At 42.9% G+C, this 13,398-nt stretch overlaps 1 protein-coding gene across 2 annotated transcripts in view; it reads right to left on the bottom strand.

The window, feature by feature from the left end:
• LOC107107420 (ATP-binding cassette sub-family G member 1) overlaps positions 1-13,398 on the bottom strand; it is a 57,064-nt gene that overhangs the window by 16,236 nt on the left and 27,430 nt on the right. For both annotated transcript variants that reach the window (XM_015407723.1, XM_015407731.1), the window contains exons 3-6: positions 5,294-5,411; positions 3,798-3,930; positions 2,123-2,173; positions 196-341 (exon numbers count right to left, since the gene is read on the bottom strand). In XM_015407723.1, coding sequence (XP_015263209.1) covers positions 196-341; positions 2,123-2,173; positions 3,798-3,930; positions 5,294-5,411 — 448 coding nt within the window. The remainder of the gene's footprint in view (positions 1-195; positions 342-2,122; positions 2,174-3,797; positions 3,931-5,293; positions 5,412-13,398) is intronic.

The following is a 13,398-nucleotide window of genomic DNA, read 5'->3' as shown; positions in this document are numbered from 1 at the left end:
ATTAGGATCATGAAAAAAATCTGTTTTCTCACTGAAAAATGACCCATGTTCTTAGAAAGGTTTACTTCTCACATAAAACACAATGGCTGTAAAAGGAAGGCTCAATTTTCTGGTATTTTAGGTACCAACCAGGAACAATACATTATCTAATGCATACCAAAACAATAACCCATGCTTATTTTATATCATAGTTACCTAGTAGGTTCATCAAAAAACATAACTGGTGGGTTGTTCACCAGCTCCAAAGCAATGGCAAGACGCTTCCTCTGGCCCCCTGAAAGACTTCCAGTTCTAGTATTGGCACACGGCAGCAAACCCAGAGCTGTCAAGATCTCCCTTACCTGGACAGATGAACAACACAAACAGAATATTCCATACAATTTCCACAACTACTACCCATACTCAACTTAATGAGATTATCAGTATTTCATTTTTTTTTTAAAAAAGGCTGCTTCCCTTTGAGCTAATAAAAGGTTTCAAAACCATGTTGGCAGTAGGGGTTAATGGTCTCCTCTAATCCCCTCCTCACTCAAATTGAAGCAACTGTGGATATCACACTGGAACTAGAGGGGTTAAGCACGGCAGAGGGGATGGGACTCCAACCCCCTCCACCTCACAGGTGACCAGAAGAAAGCTGAGCCAAGTGGCTGACAGTCACCATGGCCAGAATCTGAGGTGAGCAGAACCTGCATCACTGCCAGTATCACAGGAGCCACTTGGTTCAGTCTGTTCCTGGGATGTTAAAGACTCTGAAACCCAATGGACCTTCTAGTATTCAGGGAATACAATCTTTGCAGGATCTTTTGTTTCCTGTGAAACATCTCAACCCCATAATTTTTCTTGGCCCACAATCACAAAAGATTTCTAAAGTACATTTGCTGTTCTCAGTGAAGTGAGGAGGGAGCAGAATTAAGGAGTAATCTTTAAAGAGGATTATGATAGGAGACTGTATTGCTTTATTTATTCATTAGAAAGTACCAATGTAAATGTTAGGAGCTGCGGTGGCTCAAGTGGTTAAGACGCTGAACTGCAGGCTGTGGAAGGTCAGTAGTTCAGCAGTTCAAGACCTGAGTGCCACATGACGGAGTGAGCTCCCGTCTCTAGTTCCAACTCCTGCCAACCTAGCCATTCGAAAGCAAGAAATTGCAAGTAGATAAATAGGTACCACTTCAGTGGGAAGGTAACAGCGTTCTGTGCACCTTGGTATTTAGTCATGCTGGCCACATGACCACAGAAATGTCTTCGGACAGTGCTGGCTCTTCGGCTTTAAAACGGAGATGAGCACCGCAACACTAGAGTCGGATTTGACTGGCTTTCGAGCAAGGGAACCTTTACCTTTACCGATGTAAAGCCTCACTCTACCATTTCCCAAATGCCTTTGCCCACTACAGAGGGGAAGAGTACTTCCTGTGTAGAAAGTGGAGCAGGAAAAGAACACTAGTTGATTGGGCTCCGGGGGGGGGGGGGACAGGACCTTTTGATAAAATTGGACTTTGTTTTTCAGTGCTGCTTTTGTTCAGCATGTACTTGGTTAAGATTCATTCTTAAACAGAAAGAACACTCAAATTCCAGTTACATCAAGTTTCTAGCTAAATGTTTTACTTTATAAATAACTCCAAATGGCATAAATTATCTCCACTTCCACTGGCTCTGTGCTCACACTTTTACTTATAAATTAATTGTACTCTTCCAGCCATGCTTCTAAAATTCCTTTTTGGGACCTACTTGCCAAGTAACTCCATGCTGCTTTCCCCTCCCCAGTATAAAACACGAATCTCAGTTAACAGTGAACACGTTCATATTCTATTTTTCATACTCGGTATTTCTGAAAATACAGCAGCAAAGGGCTGTATTTACACCCCCAACAAAATACAAGCTGCCAATTTGTTTATCAGGGCATGGTTGGAAGGTACCTGATGTAGCCACCTAGCTGAAGCTAAGCTGGGCTGGGTCTTGTGAGTGTTCTGAATGCGACTCTGCCTGGCAGCTGTACATATGCTGCCTTCAGTTTCATGGAAGAAAAGCAGGATATAAATAAAAATGCACTTTTAACTTATTCTTTACTACTATATTTTAAAAAATTCAGTAGTGTCAAACTCAGTAAGTAAAGCAGTATACGTACCATCTCCCTCCTGCCTTCATCTTTTTCTTGAAGTTTCAGGTGAGCAGATACCTGAAATATTAGCACAAATAAGATGTTTACTAGAAGCAGCCACCTCTTTCTCACCACTCTATCCAAGGTTTTGTTCTATTATTATGGTAACAAATGAGAAGTCATTGTTTCTGACAGTAAGCTGAGGTATTTGTTAAAACAGACATCTTGTCCCAGAAAATTATAGCTTTCTTTTGGTAGCCATAATTAAGATGAACTGAACCATTTGACCCTAAGTATGTGTGTTATTCAAATAAATAAACTAGGAAAATTACATGATAATTACACTCATGATAATTATATTTATGTATAATATTTATGTATAATAATAATAATGAAGACGCCTGTGGCTTGAAATTCCAGAACAGTTGACCCCATAAATGAAGGCTGTGGAGGTCTGACAAGAACTGCCAGGCTGATTTCACAATAGCATCATCAACAGATATTTTTAGATTTGTCTATACAGATAGGTCTCGTTGACACTACACCAACAGAGGATGGGCCTTGCCGTTAACTCCTGCAGCTGTTTATTAAAAAAAACCCACAAACTTATTTACGGGAAGATAAAAGAAGAGACATGGGAACTGATGTTTTAGAGATTCTACATGTTGGTGGGAAGCAGAGGGGGTTAGATATAGTTAGGACAGGGTTGCCAGCTAATGGATGGCAAAAAGCAAGAAACCAGGGGGGGACAAGGGGGACGTTGAGTGACATCAAACCACTCTAAGATCCACCAGAAACTCTATGGCTTTCAGCTGTTTCTAGCGTGTACTGACATACCTTCCAGGTTTTCTCCAGGAGTGACAATACACTACCACCCAATAGTGATTTTTTTAAAAACATTATTTTTATCCTGCCAGTTGCAGGAGTGACAAGGCAAATCGGGAGCCAGAAGCAAGGGATTCCCTGCCCTTGGTAGAAAACTGGTAAGGCTGTGTTAGGACAATATCAACCACATACTCATAAAACTGGGAAGGACCTGAAGATCAATCTACCTTAGCCCAATATCACAGACTTCTCCATAAATCAACACAACTTTGGTACATGAGACTGACAGGTTCATGGTTTTTGATTTACACATTACAGTTCTTCCTCCATGTATGGAATTGTGACTTAGTTGTAAGTGCCCCCTGTGTTGAAACTGCTCCTTGAACATGGGCATTTCGCCTTTAAAAGCATACTTTGTCCATTGGCTGTCATGAATTTATATTAAAGAGGTAGGTAGCCATGTTGACCCATGGCACAGAGAGACCAGGTCTCCTGGTTCAGTGGGAGACCTCCCACAACAGCCACTGGCTTTGCCCACTGGCACTCAGTTGGGCAGCAGGGAGAAACATGCCAGGGGAAATGGGGGGGGGATCAGTGTCATGCCTACACCATGACACTACTTCCAGCATGAGCCAAAAGTGACACCATCGTGTTGGGCGATGCTCTAGCATTCACCCAAAAGGATACTGGTGCAATCATGTTTGCCACCCATATACCAGTGTAACCACAGCAAACATGATTGTCACATAAATTGTGAGACAATCCTAAAAAGTCACTAGGAACAATAAGAGTCTGTCTTATTTATTTAAAGGATTTATGCCCCACCTCTTTACAAAACTGTAACAAAATCAGGTTGCAGAGTGCTTTTTCTATTTACCATCATGGCTTCTTGAACGGTAAGATGTGGGAGTAGCATGTCATCTTGCATGATGTAACAGGACACTTTGCGGAATGAACGCAGATCACGAGGCTGTCCGTTGATGAGGATCTCTCCCTTCATCCCAGTTTCTCTGAAATTAGTTAAGAAAAGGAATGACTGAATTCTTCCTCTATATCTATACAAAAATTAACATCTGGTTTATGTATCAATTTTTTACAAATGTGACATAATCCCATTTGTGCCTAGGTAAGTAAGGAGACTGTGAAATGATTACCAATGGCTCTAACTCTTCAATAATCCAAAACTTTTTTAAAAAATAATAATCTTGGGACAGTAGACAAGTTCAGTGCTCAAAAAATTCAAGGGCCAAATCAGATGTCAAAAGACCAAAATCTAATTTTACACCTCTACAACTCATGTATGCATACAGCAGCTTGAATAAAAATATTTGCATAATCAAAACTTTAGTGTATTTACTGCAGAAATGTAACCAGTAAATCCAATGAAAACTTACATACCTAAGGGGCCAATTCACATGTTACAAAATCCTTGTGTCCTCCTCATGGCCTCCATTGCCACAAGGATTGCATGGGCACTGGGAGTTTTGAACTCAAAACCTAATTCTTAAGCATGTGCAGGCCCCATTCAGACTGGGACTGCAGCACCCAGCACACATCGCATTAGAAGGCCCTTATGGAAGCTGTGTGGGAGACAGGAGGACTTTGTAATGGTGAATCAGTTATTTGTAGAAGCAGCTTCCTAAAATTCAAGTTCAAGTTAGCCTTTATTGGTACAAATTGTCAATAAAGATTATACAATTTAAGAGCAACTTTGTAAAATTATAGTGCTGATAAATAAGCATTTAGACACATAAACAAATATAAATGTAGAGTGAAATTATTATATTAAGAACACCAGTCAGACTTAAGGCTAGAAAGCTGGCAACCCCTGGGAGATTTCTGGGACAGGCCCATCATGTTACTGTGCCACGCAATGCCATGATGTCATTTTCAGTCATATAACACCATGTTATAGTGTTGCTGTGATGCTGTAGCAATCCCTCCTAATCCTCTGGTTTTACCACTGAGTTTTGGGAGGTTGCTAGAGTGCATGAAATGAGTTCTGGCTACATGGCTTGAATTGATGTCACAGCATCAACATGACATTACTTAGTCCCCCCCAAAACATTTCTGCCATGGCTGCACGAATGCAGCGGCAGGGGACTGGAGGCAGGGAGGTGTAGGTCTAGTAGGAGAGCTGGACCCCCTACTTAGGGCCTTTTCATGGATTACAAGGTTGCAAATCCAGGCTGTCAATTGAGCGCAAACTTGCAAGGGAGGTGCAGCCAATCCTGGCTCCCCGATGTGTGTCTATGATACACATTTTCAAACAATATTTGTGTCCACCAAAATCCACTAAAAATACAAACTCAGGCGTACACCTAAAAACCAGAATGTATGAATTAGCACTTATGATCACAATGGTGTACTAACCTGTATCCTGCCAGGATGTTCATGAGTGTTGACTTCCCAGCTCCAGAAGGACCCATAATTGCCACAAGTTCTCCGCTGCTGAACTTCCCTGAAATTCCTTTCAAAAGGGTCTTGAAACCTGAAAGGGGGACACACACACACACACACCCAATTAATCTGTGAACATAAAACTATTGCAGTAAAAAGTCCACACCATCCTTATATCTACCATATTTTGCATATTGTAATGGATTCACAAGGTCTTCTGACAATCACATTTTAGCATTCACATCTTACTTTTATCTCTTTCATTAATCTCTCTTTGTGTAACTGATGTCAAGCTGAAAAAGGAATAACCAATAGTGGCCAACAGACTTTTCTCCTTCTCAGTCAGCCACTTTCCCTGCTTATCAGCTCCTAGGGGAAATTTGCTGAACAAGGATAACGGCTAGGTCCTTCTTTCCCTGTATGACATCAAATCAGAAAGACTTTGCTCAAGAGTTGGCTGATGCCTTGATTTTTTGTGACCCACAGTAACCACTGACTTTTTTTTTTTAAGGGAAGAGAAAATGAGGAACATCTTCAACATTCTCACGGTCTACAGGGCTCACTTCATTCATTCTCACTTTATGCATTGTTATGTGTCTGGAACCAAACTCTCTGTTTTGGATCCATTCTCAAAAGGCAAGAAGATTGCATAAGCTTTATGTTGCTGCAGTGATGATCACTGAAACAACCGCATATAAGCAGCTACTTTATTATAGATTTTTCTACACACAACCATGTGCCTGAATACACAACCACATTAAGAAAGTAAGCATAGTTTATTTGTATTGCAGTTCTAACTCACTAACAACATGTCAGGACAGAAAGGTCATATAAAAACATTTGTACAAAGAAATATACTACTTAACAAGCATGGGACACAAAAGGACTTGCAGGGGGTATCTCATTTCCCCCTTCCTCATAATTTCCTCTTTCACTTCCCTAACACTCCCATAGCCTCTCCCTTTTCCTGCTTCCTTCTCTCCATCCTAGCCACCAGCCAACCTACCCTTATTTCCCCCCCACACACACACACACATTTTCAGCTTTCCCTCCTTCCCTCCCCTGGCAGCATCAACCAAGGAAAACTTGCTGACAGGCCTGACCCAAAGGAGTCCTCCCTCAAAGTAGGCCTGGAAAAGGCTCTGCTCCCTCTCCCTGCCTTTTGCTGACATAAACTAGAGTTCAAAGGCTGATAATACTTTTGGAGTTGCCCAAGAATGGCTTTAAGCTACAGTGCTGCTTCTATTTGGGGGCATTTAACCCCGGTCTACTTTTTTCTGATTTTTCTGCAAACCTCAGGCCTTTTCAGGTTTGTTCACTGCTCCAGTCTCTGGATTTAAGTAACCACATATTTGTCCACATTGAGAATTAGATATATTTATGTTTGCATCTGAATATTGCTTGAAAAGACTTTTTTAAAATGACCCCTAGTTATTCAGCTGATAGATCACAGATTACAGAAGCCACCATTTGTAAAATTAGAGCCAGATTATCATAGAGACAATTAAGCAGAGAACAGTATAGATCAGGGGTGGCCAAACTTGCTTCATGTAAGAGCCACAGACTAAATGTCAGATGCTCAAGAGCCACAAGGTGACTTTGGAGGAAGAGGTGGGTTTGGGGGAGTGGCCTGAAAGTGACATCACAGAAGGGGGTAAGGTTTGGGTGCAGGATGTGACATCATCAGAAGGGGTGGAGCTTAAGAAGTGCCATCAACTGACCATTTACCTGAAAGTGCCATCATAGGACATGACATCACAAAGTGCTAGAGAGTTGCCTGTCAGAGCCCCACCTGCCATTTGAGTCATGAGGATAACATGTGATGTGAGAAAGAAATAAGAGAAACTCCCTCAAGGAAGAGGAGAAAAGTCTGCTGAGCCCCAGAGCAGAAACCAGAATGCCCTCTTTGTCCACATCCCTTTCCTGATCCAGGGTGAGTGGAGAGCAAGAAGCAGGGCCCAGGATTTGCCCCTAGGTGGTTGAAAGAGGGTTCCCTCAGAAGTCAAATCCTCAGAAAAATTGCTCTCCTGCACTGCCATTCAGCATGGGACAGGGGGGATTATGCCAGTCCCGCATAGACCAAAGGATGGTGGTGGAGAATTCCACCTCCTGAACCTGTCAAGACTGACTACCAAGAATTCAACTCCAGGTTGTCATGGCTCTGAAATGGTGTGTTGTGGTGGGTTGTCAAGTCACTGCTGATTTATTGTGACTGCTCATAGGGTTTTTAAGGCAAGGGACATTCAGAGGTGGTTGGCCATTGTCTGCCTCTGTGTCACAACCCTGGATGTCCTTGGTGGTCTCCCATCCAAATACTAACCAGGACCGGCCCTACTAAGGTTCTGAGATCTGCTGAGATCAAGCTAGCCTGGGCAATCCAGGTCACACGTTTACTATCCCTGTATTTCAGTACTCTGGACAGGTCTTCCTTTTGCTTCCTCCTTGGGTTGATACCTCCCTGGCTTTGAACTATTCTCTCTCTTGTTGTCACACACCTCACACCTCCTCCTGCCCTCTTGGGTGCTTCCTGCAGTTCCTCTCCATGCCCTCTCTCCACAGGCCTTAACCAGCCAAGATGGGCATGGATCGAAGAGGCAGATGGTGGGCTTCATAGCTGCCAGGACCTTGTCAACGTATTCCTGGGAGAGACGGCTGAAATGGTCCCAAACAGTACTGGATTTTCTTTATTAACACTCAAGCTACTGAGACCCCAAAACACAATGTTATGCATTATTATCTCTGAGAATGGGTGAAAGGTCTTATTGCTTATGAAGGTCAACCAAGTAGAGATGATTTGCCCATATAGAAGCAGCATTGTGCCCTATTTAATCCCTTACAAAGGATTAAAAATATTCAGAGACATAAATAACTAGAGTCATTCTGTTGCAGAACACAGAGGTTAATCTTCCTTAGACTCTGTTGAGCCATCCTGTGAAAACTGAAATATATATCTGAAAGACTGCTTTTTATTTCAAGGTATTAATACTTGCTGTTATGTTCTGTAGTTGATTGTTTATATGCCACTGCATCTTTAAGAAATAACTAAGTGGCACTGGGAAAAAGGGGGAAAGCAGCATTACTGAAGTGATTTTAATTCTGAAAATGTTATAGCTTGTGCTTGATGTGTTCTCAAAGTGGACATTTACTACATTTACTGTCTTTCCCCAATTGCAGGACCGAAAGATGCCAGACTGGCCTCTACCAGGGCAAGGGCCTTCTCAGTGGTGGCTCCACACTGGTGGAATGAGCTCCCGGAGGACATCAGGGCCCTGCAGGACCTTGGTGTTATTGTCACCAGAACTTTATTTTTATTTGTATTTGATTCTATTTTATTGTGAGCTATGCTTGTTATGTTTGTGTTTTAATGTGTTTTTAACCCTTATTGTAAGCCGCCCTGAGCCTGCCTATGGCAGGGAGAGCAGGATAAAAAAATTGAATAAATATAATATAATATAATATAATATAATATAATATATTTTCTCCATACATGTAGTGATATCCTGCACTATTCCATATCCTTTTAAAAAAACAACTAATTTATTAGTATACTGTGTCGCATCATTCCAAATCTATGTATAATGTGATAGGAACCTGCACTTTAGGTAGCACACTGATTGTACAAGTGTAGATTATGAAAACCAAACCCCTCCACAGGGATACACCTGTTAGATGGACCCCTGATCTTCTAGGTAGTAAAACCCTCCACCAAACCCTAAAACTGATTCCAATAAAATATAAAACATGAATAGGACTATGACAAGTGGGATCCTACGAGACTCACATGCGGGGGGGGGTATCCCATTTCTCCCTATTACTGAGTTTGGCATGGCTCCAGGCCTCACCACCCACCACTGAGCCTAGGCACAGTGGCAAGAGTGTCTGGGAGCTGCTCCAAGCCCGGAGTAGCTCCTGGCATCCACCACTCCAGGCCTGGAGCAGTTCCTGGCATCCTGGAGGGGCTCCCAATGGCTGCCGCAGAATCATGGCGAATGCATTGTCTGCGAGTACACAGACAGCACTTTCTTTATTGGGGGGGGAGGAGATTTAACCCTCCCCCCCAGGTGTGCAGCAAAATCTGTTTAATGTCAGTTTGGCACTGATTTGTAGATTTAGATATCCATAGATAGGGGCCACATGTGTGTGTGTGCATATATATGGATGGAAGTAAACACTTTTTTCTCTACCATAGCCACCACCATTATATCTACACAGTGCTATCTGATAGGATTGCTGTACACTGTGATGGAGATAGGATCCTGGACCACTGCAGTCTGTTGTTTACATGTACAGTTTTATTTATTTATTTATTTGATTTTTATCCCACCCTCCCGGCCAAGGTCAGCTCAGGGCGGCTTACAAACAGAATAAAATTTCAATAATACAATCACATAAAATCACATAAATTAATATAAATACAGTGTTAAAACTCAGACATAATAAAATGCTAGCAACATTCCTCCTTTTACGGTCAGCTCTTCGGCCTTCTTTGGCTGTCTCGGATGATTGGCTCGGGCAGTATTTAAGGGACCAGCGGGTCAGGGTCCCACCAGCATAGATATCAATTGTTGGCAGAAGAGGGATTAGTGGTGGTGTGTAACCATGTGTGTTTGCAATTGCATTTGTCTGTACTGTGCTAAATGCTGTGTCTGTCAGATGTTTGTGTATCTTTTTTTTTTGTCTCTTCTGGGAACTCATTCCACCAGAGTGGAGTCGCCACCGAATAAGCCCTGGCCCTAGTTACCACCAATCTGGCCTCCTTGAAACTCAGGAGAGCCAGCCGATTCTGGGTCCCAAATCACAGCGTCCTCTGGGGTACATATGGGGAAAGGCAGTCTCTCAAGTATGCAGGTTCCTGGCCATAAAGGGCTTTAAAGGTAACAACCAGCACCTTGAAGCGAACCCAGTATCCTATAGGTAGCCAGTGCAATGTTTTTAGCACAGGTTGGATGTGCTCCTGAATCGGGATTCCCATCAACAACCTGGCCGCGGCGTTTTGCAACAGCTGCAGCTTTCGGATTTGCGACAAGGGCAGCCCCATGTAGAGGGCATTACAGTAGTCCAATCTCAAGGTGACCATCGCATGGATCACTGTTGCCAGGTCATTGCATTTTCTATTAAGAATCCCTGATCACTGCCTGGCAAAATCCCAGAACTATCCTGAACATTTCCACATTCTTCTGTGCTATTGTGCCACAGCAGGAGCATGGGCACTGGGTAGGTGGACATGTGGCAAAGAATCATGCAACCTTTTTTCACATGATACACTTATTTTATGAGTCTCATGCTATTTATTTCATAGCAGGTTTATGAAGTGCTGAAGTTCAGGAAACCTACTCTAAATGCAATTGAGACTCACATGCTATTACTTCATGTTTATTACTTCATGTTTAAGGGAATAAATTAGGTTCAGTCACTGCTCCATTAAATCATCATAATTAGTTTGGTGAATATTAAAGAGAAACAAAACACTTCCTTTGGGGCATCATGAGATGCCTCATCTTCCTGTATGAGCCTTCTTTTGTTGCAGTGAAGCAGTTTCATAAAGTTTAATACACCCTTGCCATGTCTCATCTCTGCCACCATGACATAATCACTACCAGGGGTCTTTTCGTAGAAAATAAGCTGCAGTCACTCATTAGCATAATATATGCTAATGAGCTACTAGGCTATTAGCATGATAGATCATTAGCATATGCCATCACCCCCTGACATCACTGGAAGTGATGTCAGAGGGGGAAGCAAAAGGGGGGGAAGAAGGGAAGGAAAGAGGGAAGAAAAGAGAGAGAAGGAAAGAAGGAAGAAAAGAGAGAAAGGAAGGAAGAAAAGGAAAGAGAGAAAGAAAAGGAAAGGAGAGAAGGAAAAGGGGAAAAGAAAGAGGGCAAAGAGATGGGGGGGAGGAAGGCTCTCCCATACCACCCCCATCAAGCCCCTGCCACCTCCGCGGATCCCTCACGTGGGTCGCTCACTTACCGCCGTGACATGCCTCCTCGGGCCTCCCCGGGGCCGCAGTGCTCCAGCGCAGGCCATGGGAGGCCGGCGACGGGCTTCCTCGGGCCTCCCCAGGGCCACAGTGCTTCAGCACGGGCCCCAGGAGGCTGGCAACAGTCCTCAGGCCTCCCCGGGGCCGCAGCGCACCAGCACGGGCCCCGGGAGGCCGGCGACGAGCCGCAGCGTGGGGAGCTGGGGGTGGGGCTTGCTGCCACTGCCATTTGTGCCAGACCCCTGATCACTACCATCACCAAGAAGCTTCCCTCCAGAAGGATGGACTAGACAAATAACATCAGTATTCCTTAACAGCTTGCTTCTTTTTGGAACATTGCTGCAGGCATTATGCCTTTATTCTGATTTATGTAGAGTAATTAGTTACTGTAGGAATTCTTGAATAATACTTTCTAAATTGAATGAATGAATGAATGAATGAATGAATGAATGCATTCTAATTATAGTAATCAGAATGGTCTACATAGCAACCTCTGTTATCTCACCAGATGAAGCTGGAAAATCTAACAAAAATTACAAATAATACAATACAAGCCTCAACAAATAACTAAAATGTCTAGTATATGGGATTTCATCTATAGATACTGATTACTTAATTCATAAAGCAACCAAAGACATTAGAGATGTCTTTATAAAGCATCCATATAGGTACACATTGTAAGTGTGTGTCCAACTAAAACTAAATCTGGCCCTTATTCCCCAATTGCTTGCTTAAATAGCTGGACCAGGGATTTCAGGAAGCACCTGAATTCAAAACATGGTCTAGTAAAAGCAGTTGAACTAGTAAGGACTCCAACCAATACCACGGAACAATGTTCCCAGGGAAGTGTGTCCGGGGGGGGGGGTCACTTTTGAGCTTTAGGAGGCAGCTGGACAGTTTTATTTATGACTTTGTTTGATTAAAGCAGTCCTAAACTGTGATTTTAAATGTTGGTTTTATGTATATTGATGTGTTCGATTTATATATATATTGTAAGCTGCTTTGTAAGGAAAAGGGGCAGCTAATAAGTGTTTTGAATAAAGAAATAAATAAGGAGGCCTACCTTGATAGCTTTAGAGGTCAGCAGCCCTGCCCTTTTCATGGGCCTCATGCTGCAAAGAAATGCCCTGATCATGCAAAGCAGCTATAAACACAGGGGCAGAAGTCTTCATTGATGGCAGAAGCATTGGTTGCAAACCCGGTTACTTTTGCTGGGAGTGGCAGTAAGATAATTTTAAAAAAAAACAGACACAGGGCCAATGGTGTGATATCACTTCCAGAAAAAAATGAAGTTGACTTTATGCCTCAAAAGGAATTATTGGAAACTCTATGGTGAAACCCCCCAGAGCAATGGTGAGAAACAAGAAGAGGGGGCAGGGGAACTATTGTAGAATTTCCCGTGATTCCTAGAGAGGCATGACGTCATGATGTCACTTCTGGTTTCTTTTTTCCAGAAGCGTTAACCTTACCTCCAACTTTAATGGTAAGGAGGTGAGTACAGGGAGCTTCCAGTTCAGGGCCTGGTCCTATATGGCTAAGGGGTGGTTGACCCTGGAACTGGAAGGTCATTTGAACCTTCTGAGTGCCATTCTTGTAACAGGATCCTTTGCCAAGGCCTCTGGATCTAGGTACTCAGGTAGTAAGGGATCCCTGGCTGAGCTTGGGGTCTCCTGAGCCCCTGGTCTTCACTGGAAAAGGAGTCAATTCCTAGGTCTTCCCACTCCCTCATAAATAAGGACTCGGTTCCAGGGTTGAGTGGGGGAGAGGCCAGATGTGGTCTCAAGGATCAGGTAGAAGAAAATTGCATTAATATATGCAGGCATGAACTTGAATGAAGTAGGCAGTCACAATCCAGCGCTGGAACAGAAGACAATTTTAGCAGTTCTTGGGTTGATAAAGAGTAGCTAAGTGGAATAGTTAAACCTTTACAGGCTTACAGGAAGTTGCCATTTGTGAGGCAGAAGAGCCATCATGTGGTTACTTTCCTCCTCACTAATCAGATGGTTAAAATGGTCTTCTTAACTGGTACACCTTTCCTATTAAAGTTTCAAAGTGAAATGATTTTTTAAAATCTAGATGACCCTTTTTTTAAAAGTAT

The sequence above is a fragment of the Gekko japonicus genome, unplaced genomic scaffold (assembly GCF_001447785.1).
Source record: "Gekko japonicus isolate JY-2015 unplaced genomic scaffold, Gekko_japonicus_V1.1 scaffold3479, whole genome shotgun sequence".
Classification (NCBI taxonomy): Eukaryota; Metazoa; Chordata; class Lepidosauria; order Squamata; family Gekkonidae; genus Gekko; species Gekko japonicus.
Note: the sequence above shows the minus strand (reverse complement) of the source record. Positions and strands in the feature narration are given on the sequence as shown.